At 32.9% G+C, this 19,514-nt stretch overlaps 1 protein-coding gene across 1 annotated transcript in view; it reads right to left on the bottom strand.

Moving 5' to 3' along the window:
* Positions 1-225: 225 nt before the first annotated feature.
* Positions 226-19,514, bottom strand: part of CLSTN2 (calsyntenin 2) — an 869,931-nt gene continuing 850,642 nt past the window's right edge. The window contains exons 12-17 of the mRNA XM_053711602.1: positions 17,899-18,119; positions 16,397-16,567; positions 14,724-14,869; positions 13,214-13,331; positions 7,303-7,487; positions 226-483 (exon numbers count right to left, since the gene is read on the bottom strand). Of these exons, the coding sequence (XP_053567577.1) occupies positions 271-483; positions 7,303-7,487; positions 13,214-13,331; positions 14,724-14,869; positions 16,397-16,567; positions 17,899-18,119 (1,054 nt within the window). The 3' untranslated portion in view covers positions 226-270. The remainder of the gene's footprint in view (positions 484-7,302; positions 7,488-13,213; positions 13,332-14,723; positions 14,870-16,396; positions 16,568-17,898; positions 18,120-19,514) is intronic.

Consider the following 19,514-nt stretch of genomic DNA (forward strand, 5'->3'; position numbering starts at 1 on the left):
TAAAACCAACAAAAATCATTGTGCAATATTAATGTCACATACCTAATTGTATTATAAAGCAGTAAAAAAAAACTTTTCATAGTATTTCATAAACTGTGGATGTTATACATCAAGCAACCACCCATTGCACATGGCTATGGTAATTCCAGTAATGGCCAAAGTGTCACAGGGTTCAATAATAATCCTGTCACTAAATCCAGAGTCTTTAAGTAATTTGCCCCCAAAATAAATAAGATTTGTGTTTACAAAAGGAAGAGTAGGAAGATAGTATTAGTATGTAAGTGTTAGGTGATTCCATTCCAGATGCCCTCTTCTTGTTGCGCTGTGTTGCTTTGCCCTTACTTGACTTTCTTCATCTTCTTCTTCACTTTCATCAGAATCACCACTTGTGCTTTCTTCCTCTTCTTCCTCCTCATCATCTTCAGCTTCATCCTCTTCATCTTCTTCACTTTCAACCTCTTCTGTTGCTGCTGTCTCATATTTCTATCACAGAAAGGGAAAAAAAAAGATATACAAAATGTACATGTTGTGCTCATTAAAAGTATGAACTCAAGTGTCATAATATAGTTACATAGTAACATAGTAGATGAGGTTGCAAAAAGACAAAGTCCATCAAATTCAACCTATACAAATCTTAATACACTTACAAAAAAGCTCCAGTTGAGTTTACATTAATCCCATTAAGAAAAGAAGACCCATTTAACACAAGCAATAAGATCCCTGAATTATGTTTCTACTCAGAAATGTATCTAAACCATTTTTAAATGTATCTAAGGTATTGGCATTTACTACCTTCTCAGGTAATGAGTTTCACAATTTGATTGCTCTTACAGTGAAAAAAACATTTATGTTGCAGGAGATTAAATCTCCTTTACTTTAGCCTTAAATTGTGACCTCTAATCACAAACCATTTTCTTTGAATAAACAAAGCTTCTGCTATCACTGTATATGGACCTTGAATATATTTATATAAAGTAATCATGTAATCTCACAAGCGCCTTTTTTCTAGAGAGAACAGACCAAGTATGGCTAACCTCTTCTCATAGCTTAAATTCTCAATTCCCCTTATTAGCTTTGTGGCCCTTCTCTTAACTTTTTCTAATTCAGCAATGTCTTTTTCTGAGATCGGTCCCAAGAACTACACTCCATAATCAAGGTGAGGTCTTACTAGGGATTTATACCTTCCTTGCATCAATGCCTCTTTTAATACATGCTAGTATCTTAGCCTTAGAAGCCACTGCCCTGCATTATGCATCCATCTTTAGCTTGTTTTCTATTACTACTTCCAAATCTATTTCCTCCTCTGTTTGGCTAAGTCTAGTCCCATTGAAATAATAGATTGCCTGCTTATTGTTACTTCCAAAATGTAGAACCTTGCATTTTCCAGTATTAAATCTCATTTTCCATTTACCTGCCCATTCTATTTTTTGTAGATCCCCTTGTAAAGCAAGTTTGTCCTGCCCTGACCTAATTACCTTACACAACTTTGTATCATCTGCAAAAAATAGAGATGTTGCTATTTAATCCTTGCTCCAAGTCATAAATAAAAATCTTAAGAAGAACAGTGCCCAGTACTGATCCCTGGGGGACTCCACTGATTAACTTTGTTTATCTAAGTATGAGCCATTTACTACTACTCGTTGCTCCCTGTCTTTTATCCAGTTATTTATCCATGAGCTAAGATTTTCAGATATTCCCAGTCCTTTCATTTTGTAAATTAATCTCTCATGTGGCACTGTATCAAATGCCTTTACAAAATCCAAGTATATCACATCAACTGATTCCCCTTTATCTATATTTTTACTTCCTTCCTCATAGAATCTAATTAGATTAGTTTGACATGAACCTTTTCTCATTAAACCATGCTGATTTGAACTCATAATCTTGTTTACACGAATATACTCATCAATATAATCCTTTATAATCCCTTCAAATATCTTCCCCACTATTGATGCCGGACTAAGTGGTCTATAGCTTCCTGGATCAGACCTGCTTCCCTTTTTAAAAAATAGCACCACATCAGCTTTACACCAGTTTGGGGGTACTATGCCTGAGGTATGTCTATAACAGTGCTAAATTTCCCGTAAAACCCATGGGTGTATTCCATTTGGGCCTGGAGTTTTTTTTACATTAATATTATCCAGTTTTTCCTAATTTCCTCTAGAGATAACACAGTTAATAGATGGGCTTGTATGTTCTAGTTTGTTTGAAAGTATCTCCCATTGGTTCCTCTCTTTTGTATACTGAAGAAAAGAACTGATTCAGTACCCCAGTCTTCTCCCTGTCACTGTTAATTATGCTACCCTTCACACATTTTAATGTACCTATATTGTCCTTTTTAGATTTTTTTACATTTTTGTACTTAAAAAAACTTTTAGGGTTTGACTTATAATCCTTTGCAATTAATCTTTCATTTTCAATTTTGGCTAATTTGATTGATTTTTTTTGCTTGCTTTGTTACATTCCTTTTTATTTCTGGTATGTTGAGTCTGTACTATTTTCTTAGAACAATTTAAATGTCCTACATTTTTCCCTAATATCTATTAACACATTTTTATTTAGCCACATTGGTTTGAATTTATTTATTTTAATTGTATAAACATGTGGTATGTGTTGATATATATATTTATTTAACAAAGTTTTAAATGTTATCCATTCATCCTCTAATTTTATTGAAGAATACTTTGTCCCAATTTATAAATAATGAAAGCAGATACAGCACTACTGAGGGGTGCACGATAGGACAGGAGACACTGCTGGGTCTCTCACACATACAGTAATTCCAAAGACATCCATAGCACTCCAGATAATCTTTTTAGCACTTTATTGTGACAATAAAAAAAGCAACGTTTGGGGTCACAACCCCTTAGTCATGCTCTAAGGGGTTGTGACCCTGAAACGTTGCTTTTTTATTGTCACAATAAAGTGCTAAAAAGATTATCTGGAGTGCTGTGGATGTCTTTGGAATTACTGTTTGTTCTAATTTATATTATTTAACGATTTCCTTAAATCATGTTTGATCACTGTTACCCAAATGTTTTTGACTTCTATGTTTGATATTATATCTGCATTGTTTGATAGCACTAAATACAATATAGCTTTATTCCTAGTTGGATCCTCTATTAATTGGACAAGAAGCTATCCCTGAGAATATTTAAAAATCTATCTCCCTTAGCTGTATTACTAGGTTCATTGGCCCAGTTTATGTCGGAGTAGTTTAAATCTCTCATAATTACAGCACTGTTATTATTAGCAGCCTTTCCTATTTGCATTAGTAGTTGAGTTTCCTCCATGCCACTAATGATGGAATGTAGAAAAAAAAAAGGAATGTAAATCGCATATTTGTTTTACAATGCTAAAATAATAATAATAATAATAATAATAAACTCAACAAAAATTATTATGGATCTGATCTGGAATTTAGTGCTCCTTTATCAGATAATTGCTTAAATAGATTAGATAGATAAAAAGAGAGACAGACACATAAACAGGAAGAAAACAATCAAACAACCAGATACTTATTTTTTACATGAGTATCTATTTAAAGGCATATTGAACACTAAATAAATGCTAGATATAATTATGTATTCAAAGCAAATATTATATAAATAGTTATATCCAGAAGCAATTTTAAATTTAAATTAGTTGTTTAAATATTGAAGAAATAAGAGTGAAATCATCGGAGTGTGTATTGCCTGCCCTTTCATTTGCGCGACCTTAAGGTGGCTGAGACTTAGAGGTGGCAGAGACTGTAAGAAACAGCGGTTTAATGACCGCTGCTTCTTACATTGTGGAAAGCAGGCTCGTATATGCGAACCTGCCCCGCAAGGGCTCCAGAGAAGCTCTCGCTGCTTCGTACATTGAGCACTCAGTCTCTTTAAAGTAATTGTTATGTTGTAACTTAGGTTTCCATAATTTTTAAATCCTGTTTTCCTTGTTATGATCTAGAATAAGGAGAGGTAACGTTAACTAAAGTGCAATATTGCAATACTGTGATCGTGTTAACTTGCGCTCATATTACAAGTTGAAAGTAAACCTGATCGCGCAAATGCAATCTCATTTTATGCTCAAACCATTTGCGTGACTTAAAAGCTTGCCTAAAGGGTTTGAGCTAAATAAAACGTTGCTCTCTACACAACATGAATACATTAAAATATGTTACCCTTAAAAATGACTTACACTACTTAACCCCTAAACCACCACATCTTCTATGTCAATGTGTGCAATAACTACTGTCTCATTTAGATGAACAGTAAAGTCAAGGTTAAGCTTTTGTGATTAACATAGAGCAAGCAATAAAAAAAACTTTCCAATTTACTTATACTATCTAATTTGCATCCTTTTCTTGGTATCCTTTGTTGAAAAGCATACCTAGGTAGGCTCATGAGCAGCAATTCACTCCTGAAAGCTAGCTGCTGATTGGTGGCTGCATATATATATATATATATATTCCTTTTATCATTGGCTCACCCAATGTGTTCAGTTAGTTCCCAATAATGCACTGCTACTCTTTCAACAAAGTATACCAAGAAAGTGATTGAAATTTGATATAGAAGTAAATAGTAAAGTCAATTAAAATTATATGATGTGTTTGAATAATTAAATAATTAAAAAAACGGGGTTTCATGTCTCTTTAGCTTTTCACAATAAAAGTTTCTGATAAATAAAATAAGTGCAATTTATCTACATTTGTTTCTGTGTGCAGTACCCAAAACTAAATAATCTACTTCATTACAATTAAGCAAAATGTCAGACTTTTAAGGCATAAAAAGAGGTTGTCCTTTTTGTTTTTCTAGCTACATGTATACCCTGCCTTTTCATACTGAGGGCTAGATGACAAGTGCAGTGCAAAATATCGCTTTCGTAAGGGTGATATTTGTGCTCTACTTAGTAATACCAGTGCACGCAAATGTGCATTGGTATTACAGGTTAGGTGCGATGCTTAGTGCAGTTTTTTTTAAAAGATGCTAATATTTTTTATTTTATTTAAGCCACTACACACTTAATTTTGGGGTCAATTGGGGGACATTTTAAAAATTGAGCGCTATTTACTACTGCAAGCTAGGTAATGGCTGGTTATTTATTGCGCACTCGTAAACGGGCGTGCTATAGATTAGCACTCCACTTGTAATCTAGTATGCAGAAACTATGATTAAAGGTTTAAGGGAAAATATGACAGTTCAGACAATTACTAAAGCATTCTGAACTCACTCCATTTATCATTAGAAAGCATACAGGTTTTGATTATTTTTCTTTATTGAAATTAAGATGTGTTAAAAACATATAATTTCAGGTAATCAAATACTAATTAGTGTTTCCCTGGTTAAGATAAAAATACTCAGTGTAGTTTTTTTAATGAAATAATTTCAGGATGGTTCTTTCACAGCTGTTCAAACCAAACTATGCAATAGCGCAGTCACAATATCCCTTTTAGGAGTATAATCCTGTATGTATTGATGTAAAAACTTCCCTGGTGTACTAATCTATTATTATTATATATTTATAATATGAAAAGGCAGACACCTTTATAACGTCCATAACTTGTTTTTCAATATATTGTAAACTGATCTAAATAAATGTGGTGTTCTTCTGTTATTTCTAGTTTTAACCCTCATCATACCATTCTTACTTTTTTCACTCAAATAGCTAGAGTAGATTGTTTAAATACAGCTGATTTGCTGCTCTAGATGATCTAAACTCACTGGATTCTGCAAACTAGCAGCTCATAGACCTTGCAGAAGCCATTCATAATATAGGGGCAGCATGATAAGTCTTTATTTAAAGGGACACTAAAACCAAAATTTGTATATCATGATTCAGGTAGAGAATGCAATTTCAAACAACTTTTCAATTTACTTCTGTTATTTAATTTGCTTCATATTTCAGATATCCTTTGTTAAAGAAATAGCAATGCACATAGGTGAGCCAAGCACATGAGGCATCTATGTGCAGCCACCAATCAGCAGCTACTGAGCATATCTAGATATGCTTTTCAGCAAAGAATATCAAGAGAATGAAGCAAATGAGATAAAAGAAGTAAATTAGAAAATTGTATACTCTTTCTAAACCATTAAAGAAAAAAAATAGGTTTCCTGTCCCTTTAATCTAAAACTGAGTTTTTTTTTCTTTGTTTTTAATTGTTGTTATAGCTGGATAGAGCTTACAAAACATGAGATGAAAGGAAGCGAAAGAAGAAAGTGAGAAAGAAAGGAAAAAAAAGAAAGGGAGTGAGAGAGGTTAACTATATATGTACTTTGAAAAAAAAAATAATTATGTATTTTTATACTCACACATTAAAAAAGTAGCTATATATAATAATTACAACAAACACAATTAAATAAGGTTTCCCCTAGATAAAAAAACATGCTTATATTCATAGAAAGATGATAATACAGTATAAGTTGTACCAGTCTTCCAAACTGATTATACAAGGAATAAAATGCATTTATATTGCAGTCATATTTAATAGCTTTAAAGCTAAATTATCTTTCAATAGTTAACACGGTTATCAGTTCTTCTTTTCAAGGAGGTAATATTATAAACTAAAGCAGAAAAACAATGTTTTTTTTTATATAATTTATTAATTTGGTCTTTTTGAGATTTGTTTTTATAAAATATTAAATTATTATTATTATGATTATTATTATTATTATTATTATTATTATTATTATTACAAAATTTAGTTACAATGAAAAATATATGCTATGTGAAAACATATTTACATGTTATGCACTCTAGTTAAAAATTTAATTTAAAACAATCATTAATGTATTAGTTTTTTGTGTACTGGCTAATATGAAATGCAAATTGTGTATTGTGCATTGTGCATATTAGGTAAAACGCTTTTCTCATTCTATACATTATATGGAAATAAACAGAAGTAATAACACCATCTTTACAAGATTATTCAGTTTTCTTTGACATTAAATGTCTAGTAAAAATATATATTTCTCAAAATGATGATTTTAGAAATGGTAGAATTGAAGTGGATATTGTCATTTACTTTTTTGGACAGAGATTCCATAGCAATCAGAAGAATAAAATATAGAGGGCATGTAACAGCTGCAGGAAGATTACAGAATTATAGATACAATATAAAGTACACTGACAGAGGAACAGGAAAATAAATAAGACTTTTGATTCTATTTCAAATTATGATGATAGATTAAAAATAAACCTGAACAGCTCATGATGGTATATATTCCATATAAATGTAAGCATCAAGCCAAAAAAGCTTCTGCTCAGTCAGTAATAAAAACTGCTTACACGCTGTATTAATGGAATATTTCTAAGTATACCTACCTCCATTGGATTGACAGTGATTGTTAGAGCTGAGGCATCCCAGTCCATTTCATGTTGTTTTGCTGCATCCTTCTCAGGAAAGTCTTGTTGGTGAACTGTCCTCAGTCTGAAGATCCCAAGCACAATGATGATAACCAATATACTAACACAAGCCACTAAAACAATTGCTGTAGCCCCCGGAGAAACTGAAAAACACAAACCACATAAACAAGAATTGGTATTTAGTATAGGTAGATTTAGGGCCAGATAACGAGTGCGCCCTATCGATTAGGGGTTTATCACAGGGATTGCGCTCAGCAGGTTTACTGTTTGTATTACAAGTTAAAAGTAAATGTTTTGTGCTAGAATGATTACCGCAACTTCAGAGCTCTGGTTAACTGTTTTGTGAAACATAAACATTGCAAAAAACACATAAACAATACATTATTAAGTATAGTTACACTTATAATAACACCATCTAATAAAAATTATTTAAAACAAATTGCACACAAAAGTTATAAAGGCTCAAAGACATAAGGGTCTCAGGTGTTAGAAAAAAGGGCATGTAAAGATGGATATATATATATATATATATATATATATATATATACATATACAAAATGTGTATTTATATGTCTATAATGTATTTACAGAAATATACTGTATACACATATAAATACATAAACATATATGTACACATATATAGACATATATACAAGTGCAGTGGAGCCCTTTGCAGTTCAGTAGATGAAAACATGTTAAAGCATATTTATGCAATATTTATTTTTAATAAAGGTTTTGACTATATATTTATTGTAAATGTTTTACATTCCAATGTTCTGCACATAGCAGAATATATTCTTCGTATTTCTAAATAGACCTGGGGTTAAATAGAGGAGCTTTATGTGAGTGTGTTAGCAACCAAAGCTGAGCCTGTTTATGAGTCATAGGATGTGTACCCGGTCCAGTCTGGATGTGCATTTCTTTCTCCTGATTTTGCTTATGCCCAGGGTGATTACATAAGTCTGTGAACCCTGATCTGTTCCCAGTTTGTTTGATTATTAGCTTGCATTTGTGTGCATGGCTGCAGTTGTGTGGCTGTATTAGGGACTCGGGTATGTGGAAGAGACCTTGACGTGGTACCTAGGCTTGTCCCATTTGGCCAAATGTGGTAATTAACTCTTCCAGTTTTGCTTTTAATCCTAGCTGAGAGCTTGTGAGTGAGTACTGGACTTTATGTGTGTTGTATTGTCTGTTTTGTAATTCTCCCTAAGGACTTGCACCCTGGCAGGCCCGGGGTTAACTGCCTGTGACTCAATAAATAGTGGAGCTTTATGTGAGTGCGTTAGCAACCAAAGCTGAGCCTGTTTATGAGTCATAGGATATGTACCCAGTCCAGTCTGGATGTGCATTTCTTTCTCCTGATTTTGTGTATGTGTATATATATATATATATATATATATATATTGTACCAAAAAACATCAGATATATGTAGAAATATGTATTTATGAATAAATAGAACATATTCTGTTATTTGAAGAACATTGGAATGTGAAAGATTAATATTTTCATGTTGGGTTGGCGCAAATGAGAATATGCAATCAGGTTTGTGCGAGAGTGGGGTGTTACTTTTTCCCCCACATTTTTTTTTTGTCTATTGACTTCTATGGAGGAATATGTAAATGTGCATGCGATAGTCTAACTTCGGCTTTTTGTGCTTGTTGGGTGCTAGCGCGAGATCAAAAAATTTTTACTTTCAACTTCTAATATGAGCGCAACCCAACAAGCGCAAAAGCTCACTTCTAGCACAATTAACGCTCAAACAGAAGTGTTAATTTGTGCTCCAGTCGTAAACTGGCTTTTAATATTTAAGGGACATTAAATAAATTCCTTTCTTTTTTGCATCTAAAAGGAAATGTATTACAATTTTTTTTAAAAATGGATGTTCTTTTATTAAAGAATATATGAATACATACACATTTTATATTTATTTTATATTATATCTGCTGGTCTTCTTTATAATCTAGTGGGTAATCTGTCAATGGAGGTTAGTCTTATTTTTAAAGTCAGTTTAAACAGTTACAGCTTAACCACTTCCAAAAATATTTGTATAATAGTTCTCTTTCACATGCATGGCATACATTTTTTAGTTTAATGTCTCTTTAATATATCTAAAAAATAGACATGTTAATTACAATATTGCAAAAACAAAATTAAGGCTTACTTGATAAATAACTTTCTTTGGGGAAGATAAGAGTCCATAGGAATTCCATAACATGTGGGATATGCTTCCCACTACTAGGAGGAGGCCGAAAGCCCAAACAGAGCTTTAATCACTTCCCACCTCCCCTCTCTTCTCAGTGTATCATATAGCCGACCAGAGAAAAGGAAACAGATACGTAGGAAAGACAAAAGCTGAGACTACAGAGGTGCAAATTAGAACTGTCGCCCACAAATTTAAATGGGTGGGGCCTATGGACTTTCATCCTCCTGAAAGAAGAGAATTTATCAGGTAAGAATACATTTTGTTTTCTTTCGTATGGTGATAAAAGTCCATAGGAATTCCATAACATGTGGGATTTAATACCCAAGCTGAGAGTCCATGTTAAGGAAAGGGAGGAACAGAATAAGGCAGTTCCTAATTTGCTAGACCCTTAGGCTGGAAGGAGTTTGCCAAAATCCATTTCCCAAAAGTAAAAAAAAAACCTGCACGAAGCAGTTTTTAGGGGTTAAAGTTGGCGGTTGTAGGGTGTTAGAAAAAAAACAGCACTGAAAAGTGCCTTTACATAGCGGTCTATGGGGACAGTGTGTTCCCTGTAAAAATATATGTATATGATAATATGCATACATATTTTTGTGTTAATATGTGTATATACACATATAAACACATAAATATATATGTATATATTCATATGCATATATATTTCTACATTGCTGCCCATCGCTGTGTGAGGTTCTCAGCCGTATATGATGGCATGAGAACGTTTCTCCCATTGGAGCCTATTGAAGCATGCTCTTGCGAACGCAAAGCTTCCATACAATGAGAACGCAAGGTTGCGTTTTCATTGTGCTCATCTTGTAATACCAGAGCACATTTGTCTGCACTGGTATTACTGAGTGAAGTTCAAATATCTGGTTCAAGTAAGCAATATTTTAAACTCCACTCGTAATCTGGCCCGAAAGAAGTAAAAAAACAGTAAAACAGTTTTAAAACAAAAAATAACCCCTCACATAAGCTCCCCTCTTTGTTGACACCCCAACTGCTTTGTTTCTGAGGGTTCTGCTGACTGCTGTGAAAAGTCAGAGGTCTCTTAAAGGGCCATACACCAAGTTTTAAAACTGAGTAAAAAAAAGTGAATAAAATGCTGCTGAAGGGTTGATAAGGGTCCCAGCCCTCTTAGCGTATCCCCTAATAAAGGATTAGATCCTTTATTGTGAGGAATTAACTAACAAAGTGTGTCTGCAGTTATGGAGGCTAGAGCTCAAGCTATGTTGTACTTGACTAAAACAAGTACCTACTGTTAGCTTATGAGCTGTATGAGTGCTGTAGCCACTTACCTGACTAAAGAACCCTTCCATTGTGCTTACCAGAATGATGTTTGTTGCTGTATCAGGTAGATAGCCCATCCATTGCTTGTACATGTACAGCAGAGGATCTGAGAGGAAATACCTGTATTCCCACAAGGGGAGGCTAAGGGACATGTCCCTGCGATACATGAGGATAGTTATGACTAAAATCCCAAATAGGGAGATGCTGCACACATAACAAGGTATTCCTATGACCCTGTCTCATTCAGTGAGCTAAAATCTTCTTCTTACAGAATGAATCTTCCTCAGGGGTTAAGGGTCTCACATCAGTTTGAGCTCCAATTAAATCATTTTTTTAAAATCAAATAACTGGACCACCTCTATCTTCAGCCTTTTCATCCGGGAGGCCGAGAACAAACTAAGAAGAAAGGGGAGGAAGGAAAGGATTAAAGTTCTTGTGTGGGCTTTCAGCCTCCTCCTATTGGTGGGAAGTATATCCCACATGTTTTGGAATTTCTATGGACTCTTTTAATCATACGGAAGAAAGCAGATATACTAATTTACTCCCTAACTTTACTGTTTTCTCATTGTTTTCAAGATGGTTTTGTATTTCTTAGTTATAAGTGACCTTAAAAGTAATAGCTTAGGTGGACATCATTTAAGATAATAACAAAGATATCACCTCTGTACATTTAGGTTTCCTAAATCTTAAACAGGGTCCTTGTGAGCAGGAGATACACATGTATAATCTTGGTATTGGACCAATTGGTTATGTACTGAAACAGGTCAGACACAAATATAAGTGAAGAAAATCTGTAGTGGTGAATGCAGCATGCAATGGAATTCATTTTAGCTGGGAACTTGAAACTAGGAGATCAAAGTTTATTGTAGCAGAAGAAGCAGCAATTAGATATATAAATCAAACCAGTGACAAGCAATAAGGATAGCAGGATCAAGACGCACTGATCAGTATATGCTAAGAAAGGTAGTTGGGGCAAGAGATACTGCAAGACTGGAGCAAACTCTTACAAACTTATCTGGGATTGACAGTATGACACACAGGAATCCAAGAATAATATATAGCAGTTCCCATACTACAGAGTTTGAAAGAACAGCAGTATCATACAGAGGACTTCAAGCAGTGAGGAGTTAAATTGGAAAGCATTAATAATCAGGCAAATCCAGTACATGGGAATTCAGGCAAAAGGTAGGTAAGAAAGCAAAAGAAGGTTCTTACATAGGTATTAAGCAGTAAGGGTAAAGTAATTACAGATGGCAGGTCAAATTAGCAGTCATACACATGTATTCAGATATAAGCAGAATCATAATCTGAAGCAGGTCAGCAGATAATAAGGAGTTTTCTAGGCAGGAATATGAAGATGCAGTAAGAAAGGAGGAAAGAATCAGGACTTTGCAGAGCAAAAGGAGTAGGTAGAAGAATATCTGGAGACAAGGGAAATGATATAGGAGAAAGCAATGTTATTGCTAGGCTTGTATATTAGGGTAAGGATTTTTAACCTGATTTGATGTGAATCTTATTCTTGAGGCTATATAAAACTGGAGGATCAACTGGGCAAGAGGTGGTGCAGATGAACACTGTGTGAGGAAGGACAGTCTGGGAGAGGCATTCATGAATTGCAGAGTTAAAATATGGTGACATTTTGATTTCATAGGAGAACAGAGAGGATAGAGCTACAGTGGTCATGGCAGGCTACGAAAAGAGAGTATATTGATATCTTAGTTGTCTTGTGTGTGAGAAGACATAGGAGTCTTCTCACACAGGGCTTGGAAGGACCCCAAATAATAAACTAAAGGACCCTAATTATAGTGCAACAAGGAGGCAGTGTATTTGGGAGAGAAACAAGGTTCAAGTGAGAGTTAGGATCTTGAGAGAATAGGAAATGATGATGAGAGATTGGAGGTTAAAAATGTAAGCAAAACAGGAACAATAAAATTGAGAAGAGATGATAGTCACAATAATCATTAAGTTAGAATAAGGAAGTATAGAAAGCATTTACAAGACTTAGGGCCTGATGATCTAAAGCTCTCCTCTCTGACAAGACTATCTTAAACATCTTGTCAGTGCTTTGATGTCCCTTGAACAATTTAAAAAAATCAAATTGTAGTTTGAGAGCTGTTTATATAGCTACGCAGGGTTGTGGATGTGAAAGAGATGCATACATTGCAATATAGTTGCAACAAGTCCCCAATAAATGTTTGTGATTTCTCTTCATGTGTGTTTTTGATCATCAGACTCTTAAACAGAGTTATACCACATGACCCATTTTAAGACAAGGTAGATGCAGTACTTTAGACATTATTACTATTAACAACTGACCACTGCAACGTGTATTTGACAGACCAAGAAAATATCTATAAATGAGCAAATGTTTGCCTTACATACCTCTTGTTTCATGTCCTGTCATTTCAGGACTTACATGTTGTACAGATGGGATAAACTGTGGCTGCACCACTATGTGATTTACATGTTCCATGAAGTTTGAATTGTGCAATATATTGACCTAGAAAATAAAAAGGTAATATACAGTAATGTATTAGCATTTACTACATGATGTACACATTTTTGTTTATTACCATAAAGTTGGTTTTAAAAAGTAAAGCAAAAATATTTTTATATTGGCCTACCCCCCTTTGCAAACAAACAGAATATACTGTGATTGTTGGCTTTGTTTTCTATGTCCTTCCAATTAATTAAAACAGTTGCTATTTAAACAGTTGCTATGATATAGTGTGTACAATTTAATTGTGTACACACGATATCATGAAAACCTATAAATACTGACGATTCACATTTATTTAATGGGGATTTTCATAGACCTTGGGATAGGCAAAATAAAGTAAAATATGATGCCTTATTGATTGAATACTAATGACGACAGGCTAATGGGTTTCCACTTAACAAATAACAATAATTTAATATATTTTCTATTAATAATTTCATATAATTTAGCTTTATTTAAAAATTAATATAAAATGTTGAAATGCGTAAATCATGCTAATGATCTTATGGTAACAATTATTTATTATTAATTGGAAGCTTTGCATGAATGGGTGCATGTGTGTCAATACTAGACATGTGCGTTTCATTTAATTCCAAATCGAAATTCGACCAAATTCGCCAAATTCGGAGATTCAAATTGATTTGAATTTCCAAATTACCCTGGCAACCAAACTAAACTAATCCGAATGCATTTGTAACAAATAAATCCAAATTAGTTTGGATTTATTTGTTACATTTGAATGGCCATGGACTAATCAAAATGCAGTATAAAAAATAAATTTAGTGAGATCCGAAACAAATACATTTAAATGTATCTGAATCGGTCTGAATCGAACCAAAACAGATTTTTCTGCTGTGCACATGTCTAGTCAATACTAAAATTATTTTTCTAACAAAGCATGAGTAGTTCATCTTTGGGGAAACTTACATGGTTCACTAGCAGTTTGCAAAATTACAGTTGTATCAGAATCAATTTATTTGTCAGAAAGACAAATAAATCTTTCTAAGGGTTTTTTTTATGGGGAGTTTCTATCTGCCTCAGTTTACTCAAGAGAACTAACTTGTTAAAATACTATATGGCTTCAATTATTTTCCACATTATTTGTCAGTGTCAAATTTTATTTGGCAATACAAAAATATATCACCATATCTAACATATATATATGGTGCGGTAAATATATATTTTCTGATCAAATAGTATGATGACTATATTTTCCAACTATTAACAATTTCTAGTTACTTTTTATCAACTAATTTATCCTCCATCATATATTCCTCAGCATATTTTATTCTAAGCCCAAAATATGGTTCAATTAAAAAACACTTAAATTAATTAATAAATTAAAATACTAAATAGCATGAAAGAAAATGAAATCAATATGCCAAGTCATACCTCAAGATTAAATTCATTGCTTGTGTAACGACCATTTAATTCAGAACATTTTACTTTAAATTTTCTACCAAAGGTAGAGGCTGAATCCCAGTGACGGTATCGTACTTGTCGAAGGACATCTTCATAGTTTTTCATTGTACCCACACCTAGTTTAATAGAGAATAATGTCTTTATATAAGTTTAATTTCTGCATTCAATTTGTAAATGTTAACTAATTTAAAATGTGTACATTTTTTATGGAAAAAAACATAAAGTAAAGAAGAAAACAGCTTTTTAGTAAAAAAAAAAAATATCTGATTATTTTTGTTCAAACAATTTAGGAAGTGATATATAAAAGTAAAATCTTGGGCAAGAAAATATCGAAGATCCATTGTTTTATCAAGGAGTAAGGTAGGAACCATTACGAGTTGGGACCCTTAGATGGTGGGGGACTCTATAAATGATGAGAGGTAGGTCATGGTTGTGTCTATATGGTCATGTTCTGGGGAGTATCTTAGGTACTGAGGAGATGTGGTGAGGAAAGCATGTGGTAGCCTGGAGTTGCTAGCAGGGTTAGGGTTCCTATTGAGGCTGAGAATGCTATAAGAGCCTGGGCTATGGATTAAATTGCAATGTTCAGAGGTAGGTGTAAATTTTAAATGTAGAATTGGAGATCATTGGTCAATTAATAAATAACTTAGAGAGGTAGACACCTTATTAATTGTGGTCAAAAAGGTCCCTACTATGCTGGCCATTATGACTGCCTAATGAGCAGCTGACAGAAAAATTAAAGGGACAGTAGAGTCCAAAAAAACCTCTCATGATTTAAATAGAGAATGTAATTTTAAACAACTTTCTAATTTACTTGTGTCACCAATTTTGCTTTGTTCTCTTGGTATTCTTAGTTGAAAGCTAAAACTAGGAGGTTTATATGCTAATTTCTTAGACCTTGAAGACTGCCTCTAATCTGAATGCATTTTGACCACTAGAGGGCATTAGTTCATGAGTTTCATATAGATAACATTGAGCTCATGCACGTAAAGTTACCCAGGAGTGAGCACTGATTGGCTAAAATGGATGTCTGTCAAAAGAACTGAAATAAGGGGGCAGTTTGCAGAGGCTTAGATACAAGGTAATCACAGAGGTAAAAAGTGTATTTCTATCACAGTGTTGGTTATGCAAAACTGGGGAATGAGTAATAAAGGGATTATCTTTCTTTTTAAACAACAAAAATTCTGGTGTTGACTGTCCCTTTAAGTAACAGTTACAATTATTTCAAATAGTGAGATATAAATCAAACAACTAATTATTCATAGAAGCAACATATAAAATAAATTTGGAGTTGTGCACAAATATTTTTAAATTAATTAAGTTTGTAATATTCACATATTTTTAATTAAGCATTGTATGCATGCATTATTTCAGTATTCAAATTCAAAACTAAACATTCATGATTCAGATAGAGCATTACATTTTAAAAAAACTTTCCAAATTGCTCCCATGATCAAATTGTGTATAATCTTTTTATATGTATACTTTGAGTCACCAGCTCCTACAGAACATATGCAAGAGTTTGCAGTGATTATACAATTCTATTTTATTTAATGACCCTTTAAGAAATGGTACATAAAATACCACTTGTTTCATTTCAATAGAATGGCAATAGAATTTTGCCGTAAGACTTTGATGCGTACCATAAATTGAATATCCTTTAGTAGAATTTGTAGCATCAAGATGTTTTCCTTGTAAAACCAAATGATCAAGCTCCAAGCACTCTCTTTGAATGTCTAGCTCATCTCCATTGACCAATATATCACAGAAATCCAATCGATGGAGAGTTTCTTCCATTACAACAGGGTTAGTAGCTGGAAAGAAAATGACAAACTCAAAATATAGATTTTGTTTTAAAATATTATTTTGTATCTTGTATCTTATATTAATATTGTAGTTCAAACATGATATAGCTTATTCCAATCCATTATAAAAGGCACGTGACTTATTTTACAAGGTTAATTATGCTTTAAAGCCACTCAATTCATGTAGTTTTCCATAGATTTCTCAAGCACTTTGATTTAAAAGAATTTTAGACTGATAGTCTAGTCCATCAAAAATCTTTTTTTTTTTTAGCAACTTTGAAAGTTATGTTTGAACTATAATAATAAAGATAATTATTTTCTGGTTTAATACAAACTCAAATGTTTAAGCTATGAAATGGTAAACAACCAAAATATAATAATTTAATAGTAATTTATTGCTGCAATTAAAGAGGCACTAAAGTAAAAATTGAACTTTTATGATTCAGCTATTTTAAATAACTCTTAAATTTATTTATATTACCAAATTTGCTTAATTCTCTTGGTATCATTTGTCGAAGAATATACTTGGGTAGGCTCATGATTAGCATTGCACTTTTTGAAGCTAGATGGTGATTGGTGGCAGCACATATATATCTCTTTTTATTGGTTCAATTAATGTGTTCATCTAGCTCTCAGTAGAGCATTGCCGCCCCCTGAGTCTACCTAAGTATGCTCTACAACAAACAATACCAAGAAAACTTATCATGGGGAAAAAACTGCTGATTATAATTTTTAGTATATTTAATCCTATTTTCTGGTTATATTGCGAGGAGTGTGAGGATTCTAATAGATTGGAACAGAGGCCAAATAATTAAAGACCAAAAAGGTAGATAATTTATGTGTCCGCACTACAAACATATTTGGCTCATGACTTAATTTCATCTATATAATGATAAAATCAGCTATATAACTTACTGTGTAGTTGCACTGTAATGATTTTATGATTCCTTGCTTTGACTGTAACTTTGCTGTTTGCTAATAAAGTATATGAAAAATCATGAATTTTAATATCAGATATAACAGTTACTCTTTATCCATGTATAAAGTTTAATAGGCTTCAGTAAAACCAATGACTTTTTTCTGTTAATGTGATGGAGTGTGGATAGTAAAGAAGGGTCCATTGAATGCTGATAACTAAAGTGAGTAATATATTTCTGTCTTAATGTATCTTTTGATTATTTCTGCATGGCAGCATGCTTTTCTGGCTGTCTATATGTATAATAATCTATAAGTAGTATATTTCTCTAAGTTCATTGAAGTTTTATATTTTGTGGTAATATGAGTTCAAGTAAAATTAACACGGGCCACAAATTTTCCACACATAACAGAAAATAACTTACTTTTGCCTGTATTCTTTTCAAGACGTTTTTCCATTTTAGTGACAGTGCTGATGATTCGAATATCTGGTAGCAAAATGACACCATTAACATTCTCAAACTCTGATTCTGGTCGTGCAAAATGATCCATTCCACTGACTGTTATCTTGGGTTCATTGGCCTGCAGGACCATGACATAAGCCTCAATATCTGGGATTGTTATGCAGATATCTTCTCCAAAGCATCTGGAATATAGAATGATAATAATCAGCTTGATAAATTTGCTTTGATTGTACTTAAAAATATATCTAAAGGTTTCAAATAAAAGTGTGACAAAAAAGAAACATATGAAAGAAAAAAAAATGTGCATACTTTTCAGGAACATTGTTGCGCTGGGTTACTTTGTTTTATAGAATCATTGACGTTATGTATTCAAACATAGTTATGTATTTTCCATTGGTCAAATTTATTATTCATCTTTTTGACTAATAGAAATTTTTGAACAGTGTATCAACAAATTTATCATGTGTAAGTTAAAAAGGTTCAGTGAATGAATATATCCTCAAGTGACTGGAAACAAATGGAAGTAGATAGATTCATAAATATGTTGACGACATTTAACGTAGTAGCATAAATATTGTTTAAGGCTACATTTGTTATTCTAAACCTTAATTTGCAAATCCATTGCACCTTTATTTGGCAGCCTAAGGGTTGACAAGTTGTCAGATAAAGAGTAAAAGGAAAAAAATTCTCTAAAGAAACGCATGTGCTCATGCAAGAAATGTATTGATTGTTGTGGTGATGGCACTTTTAATATACTCATGTAACATACATAGATTACAATTAAAGTGTTCCAGTGAATGATTTCATTAAGTGTGCTTCAATTCTTCTTATTGAATTGTGTTAATAAGTGGCCATGCATGTGTATACACAGTAATGCATAGGTTTTGCTCCCTATATATTGATGTTTATAAACCATAACTATTCAGTTATCTATTATATAACATAAGCAGATTTCATACTTTAAGTATAATGCAAATAAAAATGTCCAGTTATTATGTGTGCTGTTTTTTTGTTTTGCTTTTTTAAGATGACATCAATAGCTTTCTCTTGTCATTTAAAATAAACCTTTAATGAATAAAGCGCTTTGAGAGTGCACCATTGTCTACTTTTGACTTTGTGAAATTAGAACACTTCCACGCATCAATGTAATAGTGTGTCTTTTTTCCTCTGACCCCCTAGTAGAAACCCAGGAAGATAAAAGGGAATATTGATAATAAGAGAGCACTTTGTTCAAATTATCAAAATATATATCAAGCAACCCATTTATGTTTTAGCTAGTTTAGCTTGTTTCTCAGAGGAACACATACTGTTTTATAAAAAAAAAAAAAAGATTTATGTAAGCAATATAAAATGGAACAGAGCACCTTGATACATACAAAATCAAAGTAAAGTCAAATTCAAGTTCTGATATGGAACACATCATACATTTCATACAAGACAGCATTTTCCTAGAGCTGTAATCAATGATGCTCAAATCCCAAGATGCCAAAGAAAACCATGTTTTATACCTGACCACACAGTATTCATCACAGAATAACTTTGACTAGTTCAAAGCAAATTGCTGCCAGGGCTAATCT

This window comes from Bombina bombina, chromosome 4 (genome assembly GCF_027579735.1).
Source record: "Bombina bombina isolate aBomBom1 chromosome 4, aBomBom1.pri, whole genome shotgun sequence".
NCBI classification, from domain to species: Eukaryota; Metazoa; Chordata; class Amphibia; order Anura; family Bombinatoridae; genus Bombina; species Bombina bombina.